General features: G+C 34.0%; 1 protein-coding gene across 1 annotated transcript; it reads right to left on the bottom strand.

Annotated features, from left to right (window-relative positions):
• Positions 1-3,863: 3,863 nt before the first annotated feature.
• On the bottom strand, positions 3,864-15,295 carry LOC110466309 (homeobox protein HMX3-like). Its single transcript, XM_021522726.1, has 2 exons — positions 14,536-15,295; positions 3,864-6,104 (listed from the first exon to the last, which is right to left on the bottom strand). The coding sequence occupies exons 1-2, from the start codon at positions 14,840-14,842 to the stop codon at positions 5,443-5,445; spliced, it is 969 nt and encodes a 322-aa protein (XP_021378401.1). The 5' UTR covers positions 14,843-15,295; the 3' UTR covers positions 3,864-5,442.
• Between the last annotated feature and the right edge of the window lie 6,931 nt (positions 15,296-22,226).

Below are 22,226 nucleotides of genomic sequence, written 5' to 3'. Positions count from 1 at the left end.
ATATGACATCCCCCGTAGTTATAAACCTTAGTGAGACACTGACAGTGGACATATATAACATCCCCCGTAGTTATAAACCTTAGTAAGACACTGACGGTGGACATATATAACATCCCCATAGTTATAAAGCTTAGTGAAACATCCATTGAAGGTGGACATATATGACATCCCCCGTAGTTGTAAAGCTTAGTGAGACACTGACGGTGGACATATATAACATCCCCCGTAGTTATAAAGCTTAGTGAGACACTGACGGTGGACAGATATAACATCCCCCGTAGTTGTAAAGCTTAGTGAAATAACTACTGAAGGTGGACAGATATAACATCCCCCATAGTTATAAAGCTTAGTTAGACACTGACGGTGGACATATATAACATCCCCCATAGTTATAAAGCGTAGTGAGACACTGAAGGTGGACAGATATAACATTCCCGGTTATTATTAAGCTTAGTGAAACATCCACTGAAGGTGGACAGATATAACATCCCCCGTAGTTATTAAGCTTAGTGAGACACTGACGGTAGACATATATAACATCCCCCGTAGTTGTAAAGCTTAGTGAGACACTGAAGGTGGACAGATATAACATTCCCCGTAGTTGAAAAGCTTAGTGAAACATCCATTGAAGATGGACAGATATAACATCCCCGTAGTTATAAAGCTTAGTGAGACACTGACGGTGGACATATATAACATCCCCCGTAGTTGTATAGCTTAGTGAGACACTGACGGTGGACATATATAACATCCCCCGTAGTTATAAAGCTTAGTGAGACACTGAAGGTGGACAGATATGACATCCCCCGTAGTTATAAACCTTAGTGAGACACTGACGGTGGACATATATAACATCCCCCGTAGTTATAAACCTTAGTAAGACACTGACGGTGGACATATATAACATCCCCATAGTTATAAAGCTAAGTGAAACATCCATTGAAGGTGGACATATATAACATCCCCGGTTATTATTAAGCTTAGTGATATATCCACTGAAAGTGGACAGATATAACATCACCCGTTGTTGTAAAGCTTAGTGAGACACTGAAGGTGGACATATATAACATCCCCCGTTGTTGTAAAGCTTTGTGAGACACTGAAGGTGGACAGATATAACATCCCCCTTTGTTATAAAGCTTAGTGAGACACTGAAGGTGGACATATATAACATTCCCCGTAGTTATAAAGCTTAGTGAGACACTGAAGGTGAACATGTATAACATCCCCCGTTGTTGTAAAGCTTAGTGAGACATCCATTGAAGGTGGACATATATAACATCCCCCGTTGTTGTAAAGCTTAGTGAGACACTGAAGGTGGACAGATATAACATCCCCCTTTGTTATAAAGCTTAGTGAGACACTGAAGGTGGACATATATAACATCCCCCGTTGTTGTAAAGCTTAGTGAGACACTGAAGGTGGACAGATATAACATCCCCCTTTGTTATAAAGCTTAGTGAGACACTGAAGGTGGACATATATAACATCCCCCGTTGTTGTAAAGCTTAGTGAGACACTGAAGGTGGACAGATATAACATCCCCCTTTGTTATAAAGCTTAGTGAGACACTGAAGGTGGACATATATAACATCCCCCGTTGTTGTAAAGCTTAGTGAGACACTGAAGGTGGACAGATATAACATCCCCCTTTGTTATAAAGCTTAGTGAGACACTGAAGGTGGACATATATAACATCCCCCGTTGTTGTAAAGCTTAGTGAGACACTGAAGGTGGACAGATATAACATCCCCCGTTGTTATAAAGCTTAGTGAGACACTGAAGGTGGACATATATAACATCCCCCGTTGTTGTAAAGCTTAGTGAGACACTGAAGGTGGACAGATATAACATCCCCCTTTGTTATAAAGCTTAGTGAGACACTGAAGGTGGACATATATAACATCCCCCGTTGTTGTAAAGCTTAGTGAGACACTGAAGGTGGACAGATATAACATCCCCCTTTGTTATAAAGCTTAGTGAGACACTGAAGGTGGACATATATAACATCCCCCGTTGTTATAAAGCTTAGTGAGACACTGAAGGTGGACATATATAACATCCCCCGTTGTTGTAAAGCTTAGTGAGACACTGAAGGTGGACAGATATAACATCCCCCTTTGTTATAAAGCTTAGTGAGACACTGAAGGTGGACATATATAACATCCCCCGTTGTTGTAAAGCTTAGTGAGACACTGAAGGTGGACAGATATAACATCCCCCTTTGTTATAAAGCTTAGTGAGACACTGAAGGTGGACATATATAACATCCCCCGTTGTTGTAAAGCTTAGTGAGACACTGAAGGTGGACAGATATAACATCCCCCTTTGTTATAAAGCTTAGTGAGACACTGAAGGTGGACATATATAACATCCCCCGTTGTTGTAAAGCTTAGTGAGACACTGAAGGTGGACAGATATAACATCCCCCTTTGTTATAAAGCTTAGTGAGACACTGAAGGTGGACATATATAACATCCCCCGTTGTTATAAAGCTTAGTGAGACACTGAAGGTGGACATATACAACATCCCCCGTTGTTGTAAAGCTTAGTGAGACACTGACAGTGGACATATATAACATCCCCTGTTGTTGTAAACCTTAGTGAGACACTGAAGGTGGACACATATAACATCCCCCGTTGTTGTAAAGCTTAGTGAGACACTGAAGGTGGACATATATAACATCCCCCGTTCTTGTAAAGCTTAGTGAGACACTGAAGGTTGACATATATAACATCCCCCGTTGTTATAAAGCTTAGTGAGACACTGACGGTGGACAGATATGACATCCCCCGTAGTTATAAACCTTAGTGAGACACTGACGGTGGACAGATATAACATCCCCCGTAGTTATAAAGTTTAGTGAGACACTGAAGGTGGACATAAATAACATCCCCCGTTGTTGTAAAGCTTAGTGAGGCACTGACGGTGGACTTATATAACATCCCCCGTTGTTGTAAAGCTTAGTGTGACACTGACGGTGGACAGATATAACATCCCCCGTTGGTGTAAAGCTTAGTGAGACACTGAAGGTGGACATATATAACATCCCCCGTAGTTATAAAGCTTAGTGAGACACTGACAGTGGACATATATAACAAGTCTGATCTATCAAAGGAAACTGAATTTGCAAATGCAGGCTCAAATTCAATAGAAACGAATTTTAGAATTATTTATTATATTTTACAGCAGAGAAGTTAAAAATTCTGCCGGAGCCAAATAAAATCTTAATAATGGCCAATCAGAAAGTCTTGTGTGGCAGCCGCCAGATATAGACCATGCTTTTTTATCATGCTGAAGATATTGATACAATGCATCTTTTTTCTTTTGTGAAATGTATATATTTGTTTTTATATTTTCACTTCAAGTCCATTTACACTTCAAGAAAAAATACTTTCTGAGGACTTTGAACTCGATTTGATCAGCGTTGGTCTGATGCTCCTCACCCCTCATCCGATATCACGCTACCATAGTTAGATAGCAAGCACTTAAATGACGTGAGGCTGGATTCAAGAATGTTGTTTGTTCTAACTATACAGAAAGTTCAATACTGCAAATACCTTGTAACTATCCACTTAAAATGCCAATATACCCATTTGTATTATAGTAATTTTTTTTTTTCTCAGCGGTGAAAATGATTGGAAACAAAAAGGATATCAAGAAAACATTACCGATTATTTCCGCGCATGTATAATATAGTAAAATGTATTTACTTACAACTTAGTCCCAACGTATGCTATTAATGTTTTTACGTTATGTATAAATGATTGTTTGCGAATGTTTGTAAATAACGACCACATAAAGTTCCTATAAGTCTTATAGAATCATGACTCGTAACACGTGAAGTAAGGTCCTTCAAACCAACAAAATCTTTACTTCAAAAAAGAATTTTTTAAAGTCATACACACTTCGAACAAATGTTAAACACAACAATAAGTCTGGGTACATTTTAAATTCTATTCAATGGGTTTTACCCATGGCAAGATAATCACATACCGACTAGAAGTGAATAAAGATTGTTTAAAAAAAAAGAAAATAAACGTACAACAAAATTTAATTAAAATGAAAAAAATATACAAAAACGAAATAATAAGTATTAAAAATGTTAAACAGAAAACAAAAAGACAAAATAAATCCTATTCATACGAACGGCTGTTGTTGAACTGCAACATACCAACAGTCATGGTAATTCCGTGACAACATGTAAAATATGGCCTCTTTTAGTACAATAAAAGGATAATGATGAATCCTAAATTTTAGATATTTTGAACATATTCTTCTAAATCATGTTGTAAAGTAAGATAACATATAGCAAAACCTCAACAATCAGATTTATGGAAAATAACAAACCTAATAAGTTAGCTATAAAGAAAAAACAAGAATGGAGCAAACCCCCAAAAAAATATTATAGCAAAAACAGAATAGAACAAACCCAATAATTTAGTTTTAAAGAAAAAATTAGATTGAACTTAAATATCCTATACAACAAAATACAAAGCAGGCCATCATATAACCATTCAAATCTTACTGGAGAATTTTCAAATAATAACAAAAACATTTCTGTAGAATAATTATATGCCATAAATACCATGTTTGAAGATCTAACTTAATATTTAATCGTACTAGAAATACTCCCTATGAAAATATTCAACTATGTTTTAGTTCTTTATGATTAATGTAAACTGTAAATCATATTTGTATATCAAAAAAGGAATGGTAAAAAAATGTTATAAATAAGAGCTGCCTAACTGCTAATTTTTATAAAATATTTTTACAAAAACACAATAACGATATCAAAAAAAAAAAATGAGATACACTTATACAGTTTCTGAACTTTCCCTCGCCGCCTTGTAAATCCTAGTCTACATGAGGCAGCACAACATCGTACGAAACCGTATATATTTCCCAAATCATACATAAAGGAAATTTAAATATTGTGTCAAATGTTTACATGACAATTTGTTCATTCTTCATTTTGTCCTCTAGTTTACCACTCAAATCAACAACTTCGGTCCATCATATATACTTTTCATTAAACTGTGTCAACTCAAGAGAAGTCCAATGCCTACGGAAATGGCACTAACATGCACATTTGTCAACGGTGACCACTATATATATAATGGCATTTGTGTACGGTTCTTCTCATCATATACTACATAAATTCAAGGTTTGCCTGCCTATTTTTGAAAATGTCCTCTCACATATGCAAAAATGTTTCTTAATTGTCATCGTGATTTGTCATTTCAGCTGACCTCGTTTGAATCAAGTCAGACACCAGACTGACAAGGTCCTAGAGTATTTTATAATATGCCACAAACTTTGTCTCACAGTGAGGATTTGATAAATCATATCGCACAATCTCCTGAACTTATATCTGTCGGATAAAATGTCAAACAGAACAGTTCCTTGCAGTTCTTGGTTCTTTGTCTACGACTCCGGTCCTATACCATGCCAGTCATAGAGGACCTGAGGGCTGGGGACATCTGGGTGTACCCTGCCGATAGGAACATAGAGTCTCGGTAACTGGCGTGTGCCAGGGATGAGTTGAGGCACCCTGAAGATGCCTCCTGCGAAGAGCTGGCATGAGAAGAGGGGGGAGTGTCATGATATAGGATAGGAACGCGGACAAGTCTATGTCCAGCCGCCACGTGAGACATATTAGCCACCTCTAACTCCGCTGCTAGCTGACGCTTCCACTTATTTCGCCTATTTTGGAACCAGATCTTTACCTGGGTTTCGGTCAGCTGTAGAGACGCAGCAAGTCCGGCTCTTTCTGAGCTCGAAAGATATCTTTTCATATCAAACGTGGACTCCAGTTGAAATACTTGACTCCTAGAGAACACTGTCCTGGTTTTCTTTTTCCTCCTATTCTTCTTGTCGTCATCTGTCATGTCACATGACTGTTGGCTGTCTGAAACCTTCTGCTCGTCATCAGACTTTGAGTCGTTTGTTTCCGTATCCGGGCAGGGAGACTCCGGAGGTGACAGAAGGACTTCTGTGACTTCTTTGTTGATTGAGGACTTGACAGAAGTACACGAACTGTTCCTGAATATCGGTGACAGATCTGTGGGCTGGGTCACTTTGGAGGCTATTCTGGAGGCTTCTGTTTGGAAGAGACGAAAGTTAATCGTTAGAAATTTTAATCCGGATCCAAGCAAGCGCAAATTATCTTTTTTTTGTATACATAGCATATGTCTATACAAAATTCAAACATTGACGTTCAACAAAGACTCAAGCTGTTATGTTGTGTTGGTAAAGTTGATTTTGATACCTTTTACAAAGTAAACCGCGAAACAAACTTAGATAACATAGCAAGACGAAAGTATAAACACTGGTACTATATCAGATGTTTATAGCATATTAATTGTGTATTAAACATTTCAAGAAGTAAAATATTACAACCGAATAAAAGATTTATTCAAGATCTATGTATATATGTCTTTATTTGTTTCAGTAAATTTTAAATGTGATTTTTTTTTTTTTATAATTGTTAAAATTTCCGTCGCTGTTGATGATAATACTCTTAATACAGAATCAATGATGATACTATTTAACCCTCATAATTGTCTTTTTTAATCCATGTTTACTTACAGCATATAAACTTTGATAATATGTTTCTTTTAATTTCAAGAAAAACCCCGATAAATGCATTTTGAACGTGAAGGACTGTGTAAATTATAACAATTACAGTATGTAACGGTTGAGTTTCGATGTGTTCACGCAAACCACCACTCAATCTGGACCAACACCAGTAGCCCGGGATGCTCACGCTTTTTGCCGTCGAGTGGTGCGTGTTGGCAGGAGACATTTCATTACCGATTCAGCGGAAAATAAGCTAGCGTAAAATGAGATGTTACGGGCTTGTCAATTTCATGCCACTTAAATCCCATGTGTACAAGATCTCATACACTTCAAACGACAACTATCGACCCGTGATTAAGTTTGTGCATTCATCACACACAATGGACTGACTACAATAGTCGTGATATTGTCAAGTAGAGTAATAAGGGGCTGTGATAGCTTGAAGTAGAACTTACTGAACGATTGTAACCTCAAGTACAACCCTGAGAGCTCTTCATTAACCTTAAGGAGCCTTGGTTAGGAAGTAGTGATTTGTCAGCCATAAATTACTATGTGATGATAATAAAAAAAATACCAGTGATTTGCTGGTGTTCAACTAATCGTTATCATAATTAAATGGCCATGCAGAATCTAAATGACTTACTAGTGGCAGCAGGACACAGCCACACACACACACGGACGATTTTAATAAAACTATAATTGATTTTGAACATTTGCTTTTATATTTGAATTGATTTTCTGAAATGGTTTTAACGCCATTACGAAAACATTTAAGTATGACCCACATCGAAAATGTGTTTTTCTAAAGAATTTCGCTGCTTTGAATAATTTGATTTAATTATATTAGAGCCTGCATCATGTTTTACCTTAGAACACATATTTGCTAAATCTATCAGAAAAGCACTAAAGCAGAAATAACAAGTGAATTTCAGCAACATCCTCATAATAATATGTCCCTTAATAAACTTGTTACCCCAGGAGAAAAAGTTAAGTTAAAATGAAACATACAAAAGATATTCTTTGAATTCCAATAAATATAACTTGATTACAGTTTGACCATTAAACAGAACTAATATCGATATTTGACCAAATATCAAAAAAAAAATCCCAGTAATTAACTATCTTTCATTTAATAGCGAAATATATAAAGAGTATTGAATTGTCTCTAATGGACATGGAGTCATTCATCTAGTTGACATTTGAAATGAAGTATCAGGATATGTGTGTTAATCATGTGATATAGGTTATTTATTTACACCATCAGCTCTAATCTTCTACGACCGTGATTTAAAATAAAGCCGTTCTTTTATTTTATCTAGTCATACCAAACCATTTAGGTTTGGAGTGCGCCGTTTAAATAGTTGAAATGTTACAAGTTTTAAAGGAAGTTTTTTACTTAATTGTATACCGGATTACTTTATAACACGACTTTACAATCCAAGCAATTAAATTACTGTAAAGTTCCCGCCTGATAAAGGAAGACAGCAATTACCGCCTTTAATGAGCCATCAGATACACGCCTCAAGTATAATCGATCGAAATAGAAATTTATCATTTTGCTGAGGTGAAATACGTATTTGTTTTCTCCAATCTTCAGTAAAGTCGTGCGTCACTTTTGTCATCTGCACCGGTTAATTGACAATCTTTGAGGAAAGCCAAACAATCATTCAAAGTCACCTGTCAATTTTATTGAACGTATATGGGAAATTCCAACACTTGTAATCATTACAATTACAATAGATCGGATAGAAAACGTATTTATAATTTAAATTTGGTGAAGATTTAGTGTAATCTGTCATTTTATATTCAAGCTGTAGAAATGCAAGCTCCCTTTTTACGTCATTTAATAAACGTGGTAAAAGTGACGTTGCTGGTTGTTATGGATGGCTTTACCGCTGCAGCCGCGGCGTGTGTCGCCAAGTTACATGGACAGTTTTAGTCAGCAGCGCAAGCGTGTGATGATACAAATGTAAGAACGCCCTATGTTTTCTGTCAAACTGTATCAAGTTTACGTCCTTCCCAATTATAAACCGATCCTGTTTCATTATCGATTTTATATATTATAACTTATCAATTTCGTAAAAATGACATATGCAACATGCTGTGATATCTGAGCAAATTGAGCTTTTTAAGCAAAATTGATTAAAAGTAAAATGTAACTCATATATAACAAATGTCGTATATACTAGAACATACCAAAAATGATTTACTTTGGTAATTTCGAAAATAGGATAATGATAAAAACGTTAACATACTGGAACGAAATCGGAAGTCAAAGTGCATCAAACTGACAACAACCGAGGACAAGAGGACATCAAAACACAGCGAAAGTCAATGAACTTCCGTGAATAAGAAAATAAACAATAATGTATAACCGGGGAAAGTTAAGAACTAAAGCAACCTTTACTCAAACATGAAAATTTCTTGATATTTATATGTTATATATTTTGACGGTTGGTGTCCATACATTTGAAATATCTTATTATGGTTATGTTACTGCATATTTCTTTAATTACGTCGTAAGTTAGGTATTATCGTGTTAATTGTCTTTTCACGTAGATCAAAGGGGCCGCAGTGACTGGGCGTTACGATCAAAGGAATCTTTAACAATCTGTTAAGATTTTACATTTGTAAGTATAAGCATTATCAATGTAACTAGTTTTATTAAATTTTGCAAATAAAAGTTCAGCTTTGAGGTGAAATTCAATGATATTTTACAAATTGTTTTCCGAATAAAACTTTAGCATCGTTTAACTCGATTTATTCGAAGATTGCATTTATATGGAATATATTTTTACTTTTTTTTTTAAATTTTAGACCTTTTAGATGTTTATAAATGTTTCACACTCCATTTGATGAAATATAACTATCGTACATAAGAAATTAGGTATGACGGTATTTTTACAGAATGTGTAGCATAATGACACCAGGATAATAATTATTATGTTTCATCACTACCCTAAAAGTACGGTTTTATTCTTATAATAGACACTTTAGAATTCCTGGATATGCCTTGTACCTCCGTATCCTATCAATTCTAATCATTTTTCATAAAATAATCGATTCTTTATTGAATTCTATTTAATGTCATGTTTTTTCCTTTCATTTTATATTTATTGATAGACAACATGCACAGTTATTATATAAGTTTAAACCATTTCTCTGCTGATGTTTGATTGAATTTTGTATATAACATCAATGTTTCAACTGAGTGGTGTCCACAATGTATGACATTGTAAAAACAATAATGCCCATACTGTTTTATTGGTGGTATTTCATCCAAAATCGTTTCCAGTTACATAATGAAATCCTAGTCGGCCGGTGATAGGCGTTCCTAGACAAACAGATCACGTATCGGTCGACGGTGAGAAAACAAGAGGATATGGCGGGTCAGCCAACCCTGGGGAAATTAAATGTCCATATAATAGGCGACACTGTCACAATATGTTTATGAAGAAAAGAAAAACAACAGTCGATATACACACACAAAAAAGTTTGTGTCAAGACATTAATCATTTATTTCTTTTTTATATATGATAGTTTTCAAAATCGTCTTATATATAATATGACGCTGACGTACATCGTATGTGATAAAAGCACGCAACTTAAGCCAAACCTTTTTTGTCTTCAATTTTAAATCACAATATTATTTTAAAACCGTGTATCTTTAGCAATATCTTATATTATCAGATATTACGATTATTATTTTTACCTAATCAAGACACATCTTCTAATCATTATCTTATCCAATCTTTAAAGTATAACGTTTGACTTTAATCTCCTAATAACAGTTCCTAAAATAACAGTTATACTTTTTAAAATTCTTATATAACATAAGTGAAGAATTGGTATGTGCAAATATTTAATAGCAGTTACGATTTTGAGCAAAAATTTCAAGCTTCTCCAAAAGGTGGTTTGTTCAATTTATTACTCCAAGGACTTACCTTTTAAATTAAAAACTAGTCAAAGAAAGTAACTATGTTTTACATGAATTACAAAAAGAAATAAAACTGTTGATATCAACGGTATAAAAAGTAAGTAAGTCGTTCTTCTTTTATCACGTACAAATTACTTATATAAACTGACATGGCTTGTATTGTCTTGTGTCGGGTATTTACGTTTTTTTANCTAATAGTCAAGCATTAAGTTATTTGGATGTGAATAAATAAACGTGTTTATAAGGTATGTCAATGTTTTGCTGAATTTAAGACATTACACAAAAAGCAATAAAAACATCTTACAGAAATAATGTCATACTATTTTGACCTTGAAATGTTTACGCTAAGCTTAGTAGAGTTCGTTAGGTTAGTGAAAACAGCTGATTTATATCCTTGCTATTATTGTTTTCCGGTTATAGAACTGTCCAATAGAGGTAGCGTTTAGTGTTAGTTATAGGTTTAACATGTATACATTACTGATTTATTCAGAAAAACATGTTCAGGCGTAAACACCTCGTTAGTAAAAAGCTCAGGTATAAACTAATGTTAACGACCAGTAGCTTTGTTTTGCAATAATTGATGATAACGATCATGTTGTTTTGTTTTGCTTATTGGTAACTGTTAACGCAGTAACTTACAGACTAAAACAACGAGTTACACGTGTTTCACTATCATTAACCAGGGGGTTATCACAATGGTATTTCCATACGTCTCCGTCATTAACATTGTTACATAGTAATGTTATGTCGTTTTGAATTTCAGTTGCACACCTAATTAAATAATAGCATTGCATTAAGTCATCGATTATATTATGTAAGAGAATACAGACGAAAAACCACACATAACCAATATGTTGATACTGATTTATGTAGTACCTAAGTAAATCTAAAAAAATATTGGTATATAAAAAGGGAATCAGGCGTTTATATCCCTCTCTGTGGACTAATTATAATGAAAATGGCACTATTTGATACAGGGTTAACAATGTTTAGAGCTGTTATATGATATAGGTGGAATGCAGGATTAAATATAACAAATGCATTTCAGAAAATAAATATTTATTTATTTATTTATTTTTCATCTAATTGCAAAGTTTTGAATAAGTGTTTCTAGTTTAAACATTGTCAGCGATGTAAAAGAGTATGAGGCTAGTGCTTGTATTAACCGTTATTCGGGATACTTGTACAGAACTTGATAAAAATGTTAACTTATTGTTTATTCATAGTAAAGGATGCATTTGTTTTAAATTATGATACAGTTATAAGTATATACAATTTGAAGAAAAAAATCCAGATATGCAATTAATATAGGCCTACATAAGTATATAATAAATTTATCGCATATAATATTAATTGATTTGAAGCGAAGAAATCTTATTAGACATTATTTTTGCATATTTTAAAGAGGATCTCAATTAAATCTTATTCACATAAAATAAAATAAACGTTATTCAATTTAATGGAAACCAAGCTAGGTAATTATTTATTAAATTTTAAGAGGGACTTTTCCTAACAGAGGTATTCAAAAAAAATTGGTGACAGAAAAAGATGGCGAAAATGAACTACTATCGTGGAAAATGGAACACAACTTCATCACGTAACTACGGTTAAGATTCTGTTCTGTAAAAATAAAAATAAATGACAGTAATACTATTCATGCGTTTCTTAGAGAAAAATTGTAAGTGCACCTTTATTTTAAATGTTATAGAGATATTGTGTCACTTTTCGAAAATAATCACACACAAATATTTCTATCAACTGTGATAAATTCTTTTCAATTTCTGATAAAAACAACAACAATGTTCAACATATGGATTCTGTATAAAATACTTGATGGGCATAAGCTATATCTTTTTCTACTTGAATTAAAAGCTGTATGCTCTGGTGAACACCTGGAATTTTACGAGCAAATATCGGCAACGAAACCTAACAAATTATTTTTTAAATAGCTAATATAAAACAAAAGTCTCAGCTGAACTTTGTCATCGCTACTACATGATAATTAAATCGCTCACATGCAAGAGCATGCAATCCTAGACTTATAGGCTTTATCACCCGTGTGACTTTATCGGGCTTTATAAAAAATACAGATAACTTAAATATTGAAATGGTAAAACAACAAAATAATACCCTCGCCAGTGACATTTGAACATATTCATCAGATATTATTCATATCTGGTCATCGATTTTCAGTTTTACGACAGAATTGATCCCCAGATTTATTAGATAGCATTAAGATGTGTCATTTAATGCGATTTGAACCCATTTATTACCTTCTTTAGATACGTCACTTAATTAAATACGCACGTGGTGAATGGCGTTCTACATCACTGACCGCACGCCCCTTTTAAATAAAACCCTTTTAGTGACCACCTACTCCCCATCACTGTTGTTAGTGTAAAGACCTTCTGGTAACAGCAGATACGTGTTTTATTGTAAGGACTCCTTCATAGGTAATGATACGTAAAATAAGATACCAATCAACATCTCTATTATCAGGTGTGAACAATATCCCTTTTACATTGTGAAGCACTCGTTAAATTTGCTCATGTTATTATACATCAATCCAAACAAGATACCACATTGTATGTCATTGCTTGATATAATATGCCCCACATTTTTAGAAAATATACATTCATTATCACACTAAAGCAGGATATAAAATATATTTGGAAGATATGAAAAAGAATATGACCTCTTATTTATTTTATTTCAACATTAGTGTTCAGCTTTATTCTGCATGAAATAATAAGTAATGAATAAAGAAATTATCAATTAGTTTAGTTGTCTTTGTTTTATACGGAACTTTGATAAATTTATATCCAGCGTAACAATAAAGTCGGTACTCTTTTTCTATCTTAATTCTTCATACTAAGTCATTATACATTATTAACCATTGCGACTGTATAATTATCACTGTCAATGACAACTCTGACATCAGTAAAACGATTTGTGTCTATAACTTCAAGTATTATTAGAAGATGTTTCATAAAGAATATAGTAGATCACATGGCATATGAGTTATAAAGAGTATGGTTGTTTTTTTATGGTTGATTCGTTATAAAGTGTATAGTATTTGTATGGTGGGGTTATTACACTATATTGTGGTTTGTATTTCAGATTGATTTTTACAATTAGTATAGTGATTTGTGTTATATTAAATTAAATACAAATTTAAGATTAAAAACAATGATATCGTGCTTTCAAATAATTACTAAATGTTTCCTAGGATACGTACGTTTATTTTGCTTACCATGCATGCATGGTATTTTATCAATACGAGTAAGAAAATAAATAGTATTTCATATTTAGATTAAATAAGGAGTCGATAACTGCATTTGTCTGGTGAATCTGTTCCCAATATACGAAATAAACGTTACAAATTACGGCATTTACATGAATATTACAAGTTATACAAAAAGCAATTTATGGTAGCAGAAAAGTAGTTTTTGATGGTTATCTTGAATTAATAGACTTGTGTTAGAATATTCTTTAACTGTAATTTAAGGTTTAGATGCACCTTTTGGATGATGCTATATATTGATAATCATCAAATTAAATTCATGTTACAAGTATATAAAAATCTTCAAAAGTTAAATATCAATGACTATTATAGAAATGGATTCAATAAAAGACACATTTTGCTAAACGCTTTAAGTAATATATACTTTCCTGTTCTTTTATTTGAGTATAAAAATAATATTGCTACATTAAAACCATATCTTTTCACGAGAAAACAAGCAATTGAGAACGTGCACTTTTTCCTTTTTTCTTCTTTTACCGTAAACCGTTTTAGTTTATTCTTTCTATTGATTAAAACGAATTTACACATTAAATGTATTGAATACAGTGTCATACATTTAAAAATAAACAGATTTCCTTTTTACTATATTTTAGTTGAAGAAGAATGTGTGGGATTTTCTGTGTTTAAATTATCAATAGTCAAACTTAGGGGTTAACTTTTGTATTTATTTCTGAGCCTGTGTGACTAAAGCGACAGCCGTGGGACACTTACGTGAAAGGTTCTCCTGATGAAGATGATGAAGGAATTGTTGGCCCGCTGAATACCAGTGGTACCAAGAAGGTAAGGGATGGAGACCAAACGTCCCCCCACTCCCGGCCTCCGACACCGGCGGAAAGCCCCGTGAGGTTGGATGGTCAGACACCAGGGGTAAGTCTAGTTTTGACACCACAGCAGGAGAATCCTCGTCCACTAATTGACTTTTCTCCTTCGAGTGTTTTTCATTGTCTTTGTCTTTAGCGAGTATGCTACTGATAGAGAAACTCTTTGACGTTACTTCCGTTTTCCTTTCGTCTGCCATGATTGCTTAGTTTTATACAACTTATGATTCAAGTATAATTTAATTTTTACTTATTGTTGACACTGCTCCTTTTAACGATATACATCATTGTGAAGACAACTCCAAAGTTAACAGTTCCCACTATTTCGTTGTGTCAATTTATTTAAAACACAGTAATAGTGCACGTTAACACAATTGTTCATTTCTAGTACTTTTGTCCTATGTTTTCGAAAGACACCAATTAACTCTGGCTATCGTCACTTCTAACACTTGATGGTTCAATCCGGTGTCATCCTTTTAAGAATAAACAGTTCCACTTCAGCAAAGTTACAACACTTTGGCGAGGATTTTGGCGCCGCTTCTTTATGATGACAGATCGTGTTTGAAGAGAAAAAATCAGCTGTCTTTCGAAACTTGACACAAACATGCAGCTTATTTTCAAACTATCTTCCTCCAAGCAATCTACACTTTTGAAAAAAGAAATCTTATAAATGTTGACTCTGATAATGAAGCATTTGTAAAATATCACCAATATTCCAACCACGCCCACCGCAGTTCTCAGCCTACATTTCTAAGCAGTAGTTGCCTGTCATTGGCTGAAAGCGGATCCGATAATGAGTGCCTTCGCCAAGTGACAATTTGATTTTCTATGCTCGTTATGCTGCGAGCGGGTATGTATTACCCGGATAAAACATCCGTACTAGACAGACCAAGATTGTGAAGCGTCAAATTAGGGGATATTGAGTGAAAACTTTGTTAAACATCCCGCTGCTTCCCGATTTACTTTACTTAAATACCCTTAAAACACACTGATAGTCCACTCCCCTTTAATAGCATCTACCCAGCATGATGGCTGGCACTTTGTCCAGGCCTTTGACAGCATCGTTCAGGACGACCGTCGGCCATTCTTCACTCAGCGCTCACCTGCTTTCGACCATTTAGATTTAAAATCTTTGGGAAAAGATAAGACCGTCGGAAGATGAAAGCCGTGCACCATGGGAGGCAATCATCTCCTCAACGACTAAACAATGATTTTCTTCTCCGTGTTTTCAAATTACACCATTTGTAAATGAGCTATCTTGCGGAAAATCTGTGCGGATCCCGAGGAGCCCCCGGGAGTTAGAATCGCCATTGTTTATCAGACTCGGGCGGGCCATTGTTTTCAGTGGGATTTATCCGATTGCCGTTTTTGTCATCTATTTATTACAGTCGGAGCGTCTCCGTAATGCTGTGGTTGGGTTGCTTTTCTGACAAATTTTAACCGAATATCTCAATTGATTTGTCAAATTGATCACAAATTAGCCTAAATGAGTCAATTTATAGTAGTTCTCATCAAAATGTGGCCTCATCCATTATACACCCTACAATAATAGGCCGCAAACAGGAAAATGAAAGTAGAGAACGTAGCGATTATACGGTCAGTTTACCCGAGTCATTATCACCACATTTAAACACCCGCCTTTGTTGGCGACGATTACCTACATGATTCGAAGAATACCATGTTAATCAACTTCATTTACACACACCCTGAAACATCAGGGCGACTTAAACTCTATCACTGTCAATTTGGTGCTTTACTGGACGAGCAAATTGTTAAACGATTACACGACCTGTAATGGTTTGCCTTTTGTTGAAAGTTTATGTACTAAAGTTTCCTTTAGTTTCTATTTTTCAGACTTTATCTTGATAATTAAAATGCAGAGTTACATAAAACATTCTATCTACATAAATCATTTGAAATATAAAGCAATTTGCTGTCTGTGTAATTATTTGAAAACCTAATGTTTCAAGACACCATTAACCTTTTCCCTTCATATCTATGGAATTAAAAAACTTTGTACAACATTGACAACCTAGAAATATTGATGGATAATCTAAGTCATTAGAAAAATATTTTAAGGAAAAATATTTTAAACAATTTTGTGAGTCCATACAAAAGTCCAAACAAAGTAAATATTTTAACTGCATCATCTTACTACCATTTTGTCAGTATAAATGTGGTACTTATAGGTCAATCCCTTTCTTATTGTCTTTATACACTCCATCTTTTTGTTTGATTGTTTTACACAGTTAAACATTTGTTTGGAGGTCAATACACAGTAAGACATTTGTTTAGTATTATTAGAATGTAAACATTTTGTTTGTTTGGTTTTGTTTTGTTTAGTATTGTTTCACGTCCTATCAACAGCTATGGACATTTAAGGACGGCATTTTGTTTGTCTTTACACAGTTCAATATTGTGTTTGTCTTTACACATTCGAACATTATTTGTCTTTACACAGGTGAACATTGTGTTTGTCTTTACACAGTAAAACATTTTGTTTGTCTTTACACAGTAAAATATGTTTTTGTTTGTCTGTACACAATTAAACATTTTGTTTGTCTTTACACAGTAAAACATTTTGTTTGTCTTAACACAGTTAAACATTTTGTTTTGTCTTTACACAGTAAAACATTTTGTTTGTCTTTACACAGTAAAATATGTTTTTGTTTGTCTTTACACAGTTAAACATTTTGTTTGTCTTTACACATTAAGCCATTTTGTTTGTCTTAACACAGTTAAACATTTTGTTTTGTCTTTACACAGTTAAACATTTTGTTTTGTCTTTACACAGTAAAACATTTTGTTTGTCTTTACACAGTTAAACATTTGTTTGATTGACTATACGCATTTGAACATTTTGCTTACTTATCTTACAACAGTCAGTCTTTTGTTTGATTTCCTTTACAGAGTTCAAATTTTGTTTTGTTTTTCCTTACACAGTTAATCGTTCTGTTTGATTGCCTTCACAAAATCAAGCTTTTTCTTTGATTGTCTTCACACAGTTAAACCTTTTGCTTGATTTTCTTAACACAGTTATGCCTTCTATTCCATGAACTTATAACAACACGCAATTATTAATGTGAAATGTTAGTGTCAACTCGTATCAGAACAAAATACATCGCTGTTTCCATGTGGAATGCAATGAGAAAACGCATCAATTACACGTCTGTGGTATTTTGCGTAACTGGTTGCAAAAGGGTATCAAATTTTGTTATCTTTATTTGCAAAGAGAAAAAGGCGAGAAACCGCCGTAAGAAAGAAATTACCTTGTCTTTCTCATCGCCGCCTTTCTGTGATCATCACCTGGTTCTGAGGCGCGGTCGAGGGTTTGTCGAGGTATTATTGCTAATTAAGATAGTTTAGAAACACCTGTGTTCGGCAGGTAAAATATCACATTTCCTAAATCGCTTATAACTTAGGAATAAGAAACTAATAAAGAGCGATCGAATTCCCTGAATGCTGGTTATATTAGACGATATCGCCCTGTCATTAATTCAACACAAAAATACGAAACAATCAAAGCTTACACGTCTTCAAGCAAATCTCGTAGAATTAGTGGCGCGATTCTTCAGTATAGGTTCTCAGAAAATACTAATCGGCCATTAATCGTAGCTATCGGGAAATGTCTTGGTAAGGTTGCCTATTTGTTGTGAAGGAGATGTATTGTTTTACTGTTTTTATTACGAAATCATGAGTGGTATCTAGCTGAACAAGATGAAGGACTACTAAAAAATGTTAAAACGAGCTAATTTTTATAATCGACGATTTGTTTCTCAGAAACTTCCCACTTGAGTGAATTTTTGATACTTTTAGCTGAAAATCAGTTACGTTCATTGACCTGTCCATGTCAACAAGAAATGTTATTAGATAGTCTACGATTTTAATTACATATATGTTCAACAAAAACGTTTAGCTACAGTGTGTAAGTTTTGAAGTTATTACAGTTTGAAATTATAATTAGGTATTTACCATTGTATAACAATGCCGCTATATGGCTCTAAGAAAGACAGCAGTCAATCAGTTTAAAGACGTGTACAGCTTTCAGTAAGTGTTTCATTCAGTACGAATGACCAAATCAACGTTACAGACTAGCGTCTATACTTTCATGTAAATTTCCACTAAGCATTTTTATTGTCTACTATGATTCTAACTGAAATTAGTTTACTTTAGCACTGATAGGATTGCTTTTGCTTAACCATCTAGATATGATTTGCAATTTGTTTAATAAATCTGCAGTCTGAATTCTTACAAAAGTTAGTACATTGTACTTAAGAATTTTCTGATAACCCAAGGATTCTGTAAAATTCCTGTCAATGCTGCTAATGAATTTTTAAATACGTCTTCTGAGATGTAGAGCAAGAGAAATGTCAATAATGTGTATTCACACGTCTGAACTAAATTTAGTCTCATCATAAATACTTCCGTTATCTATCAGAAGCTCAGTGATTCCCAACGTCAAAGCAATGACCACCTGCTAATGATGACGACGTAAATGTATTTATAGGCGATACGTTAACCTTTTTATGACAATGTTGTTGACGTCATCATGACGTCCTTATGGTCACGTTGATTATCAAAGAACCTTCATAACAGCTTATATTCTAAGCAATAAACATGCACACACAATGCGTTTATTTGATTTGACCTAATTATGATTTTATTTTGTATGAAACTAAAATATTCCCAAAATGGTAAATATAAGAGTTGGTATTAATTATAACCCGCTTCATGGAAGTTGTCATTACTATTTCACGTCCAAGTTTGACTAAGAAAAGCCGAAATCAATTGAAAGCTTATCAATGATGGCCAATTTAAGCTTGGTAGCATAATATATTGGCAATGTCATACGAATGAAAATAGTTAGGGTTTACAAACACTTATGTAACTCTATCATACATGTTTAGAATATTTCATATATTATGTATGTTTTAATAACTTATTTGATCAAATGATATATAAGAACATAAGCAAATACATATATTTTCTCCATTAAGAAAATTGGTGCAAAGCTCATGAAAGTCTCCCCTTTCTCTTCCTAAAGAATTAGGGTGGGCCAAACTGCTCCCCAGAATAAACATAAAACAGTCACAAGCAATTAACGCTATCAGAATAATAAACATTTTGTTAGCACCATATCCTTTAAGGAAGACTGTGCCACTGCGCGGTGGTATTTTATAGACAAGATAACAACCCTTTAACTTCTGTTCAGTTGCGCTGGGCCACGTCCGTTGACTAGGTAGCTCTATTTGTTAGAGCGATAGTATAACAAAATGAGGTCCATGGTTCGAACCCAAGTTTAGCCTCGCTGAATATTATTGTTTCTTGTCTCAGAAAGTATTTATCATAGCTATAGTCGAGCCGGGAAAACAATCCATCACAAAGTTGTAGTTTTTGACACGGGTACGGGGATCCTTTAAGATTATAACGTAAACAGTACTGTATTGACATCGATTTTACGGATGGGGAATTCCTGGTACACACTTGCAACATAATGAGGGTTACAAAATTTATAATTATTACTTTGGTCTACATTGTTTTATCTCTTTAAAGCTTTATCGTAAACAAGAAATCTTATAAACTGTAGATAAAATCATATTCGTTTACTGAAAATTGTGTCGCATATCAAAAATCCATTTTGATATTCATTTTGTATGTGTGGATAAAATCAAGATATAAATGGTTTTTTTTTGTTTCTTGATTGTCTTGGGTTTTATTTAAAAAAGTACAACATAGACCATCGCAAAATTGGTGTTTTGTGCATCAAGTTGGGTACAGACATGTACCATTTCATAGTGTTATGTCGATATGTACCAATTCGTACACAGCATGCGCTGTGTACGGCATATTCCTATCAAATGTTTATCAAAGTACCTTTTGTATGCATTTTACATAAATTAAGACATATCAAAAACATTACTAAAATTAGCACTGTCTATTTTCTTCAAACATTTTATAGTGATATCAAGTTAGCGCTGTATACGAGCGGTTCTCAGTGTTACTGTCGCCGTAGACCGAGAGTTGATTTCCCGGCAAGACTTAAAGATTACGATCGCTTGAACTTTAGATTCTATTTTTGACTGTTGTTACTGGACATACATTTTAGATAACCATGTCAAAGGAAAACGTAATATAGTGAGCAGACACCCTTAAACATTATATCAGTTCATAGTCTCGCACTAATATAGTGAGAAGACACCCTTAAACATTATATCAGTTCATAGTCTCGCTCTGCGGACGGTATTGACAATGTGACGTCATTGGAATGCATTGTTTTAAGCAATGATTGTTTTAGCAAATGTTGTTATCGTCCTGTAACACACATTGCTTTTGATGACAATCTTAATCAAGCCCGGAAGGGCTTTATGTAAGTTTGTGAGCAATAGCAATGTATGTTATAGGACCATAACAACATTTGCTAAAATATTCATTATCTATATTTACATTTTGATAGTGCAGTTATACTGTATTTAGTTATTTCGAACCATTCTTTGAACAGCAAATTAAGTCTTGACAACAATGAAATTGATGACGTCACAATAGAGATTGATGACGTTACAATAGCAAATGTTGTTATAGTCTCATAACAACATTTGCCTTCTCGATGCATTGCAATGGAAGGATGCAGAGCAAATGTAAATATCAACTTAAGAAAAGCGTATCTGAAATGAGCAACCAATTTTTAAGTACTTGTGTCGGAATATTTTATACAACAACATGCGTCCAATGGTTCGGTGCCCGTAACTACTGTTTCGTAAGACTACATAAATATGCTTATTGCTCAATAAATGTATTGAATATTGAATTTATTTGAAACCTGTTTAATTTATCTTTGATATTCTTACCAACGAATAATTCTAACTGAAAATACGAATGATAGGCCTTCATTCTCGTTGTGTGCATTTTCTTTGCCAGCATTCCGACCTTTCCATTCATGTTATACGCGTTAGAGATGTTCTGAAATTTATTACCGCATCTACTTTTAGAGGATGGAAACAAACTACAAACGTCACTGACCATGAGATCTCTGTCATACTTTGACTTAAAATATTAAGTATGATCATCATTCCCGTTGCATATGTCGTTAAGTAACCATATCGAGATGTTCTTGTGACTTAATCGTACCGTTAAGTCTCTTAACTTGGGCAGAAAATCTCGATTGGTTTCCAATTTACTTTCGGCGTTTGCTAGAAAAAGGAACTCGCTGGTTACCGCACAATGGGATGTTCCGTCAGTCGTTCGATATAATACGTTTATGAAGTCAGTAAAACTAAAAAAAAATGTAACGAATAATCAATGAGTTTTCAGTGACGTTAATATTTACCGTACTTTTTGTTGAGCGGATTTCAAGATGAGCTGAGTTATTCATATCTAAAGATAAACATTTCGCTGTGTCATTTTGTTCTGTGTATATAATTGCAAGTAAATACACAGAACGATTGGGCAAAGTCTGTTGTATTTGAAGAGGTAAAGTATATGAGAAACGCATAAATGGATACTCAATTTAGTTGACGCACATTTAATTGTTGAGAGATGGAAATTACATGTATATTATAACCCTTCTTTCTAGACTACAGTAATAAT

This window comes from Mizuhopecten yessoensis, unplaced genomic scaffold (assembly GCF_002113885.1).
Source record: "Mizuhopecten yessoensis strain PY_sf001 unplaced genomic scaffold, ASM211388v2 scaffold11129, whole genome shotgun sequence".
NCBI classification, from domain to species: Eukaryota; Metazoa; Mollusca; class Bivalvia; order Pectinida; family Pectinidae; genus Mizuhopecten; species Mizuhopecten yessoensis.
Note: the sequence above shows the minus strand (reverse complement) of the source record. Positions and strands in the feature narration are given on the sequence as shown.

Coding starts and splice junctions, on each gene's coding strand:
- LOC110466309 (XM_021522726.1), bottom strand. CDS start 14,842: ATGGCAGACGAAAGGAAAACGGAAGTAACGTCAAAGAGTTTCTCTATC. Junction 6,105..14,535: donor TCATCAGGAGAACCTTTCAC/GTAAGTGTCCCA, acceptor TCTTCCAAACAG/AAGCCTCCAGAATAGCCTCC.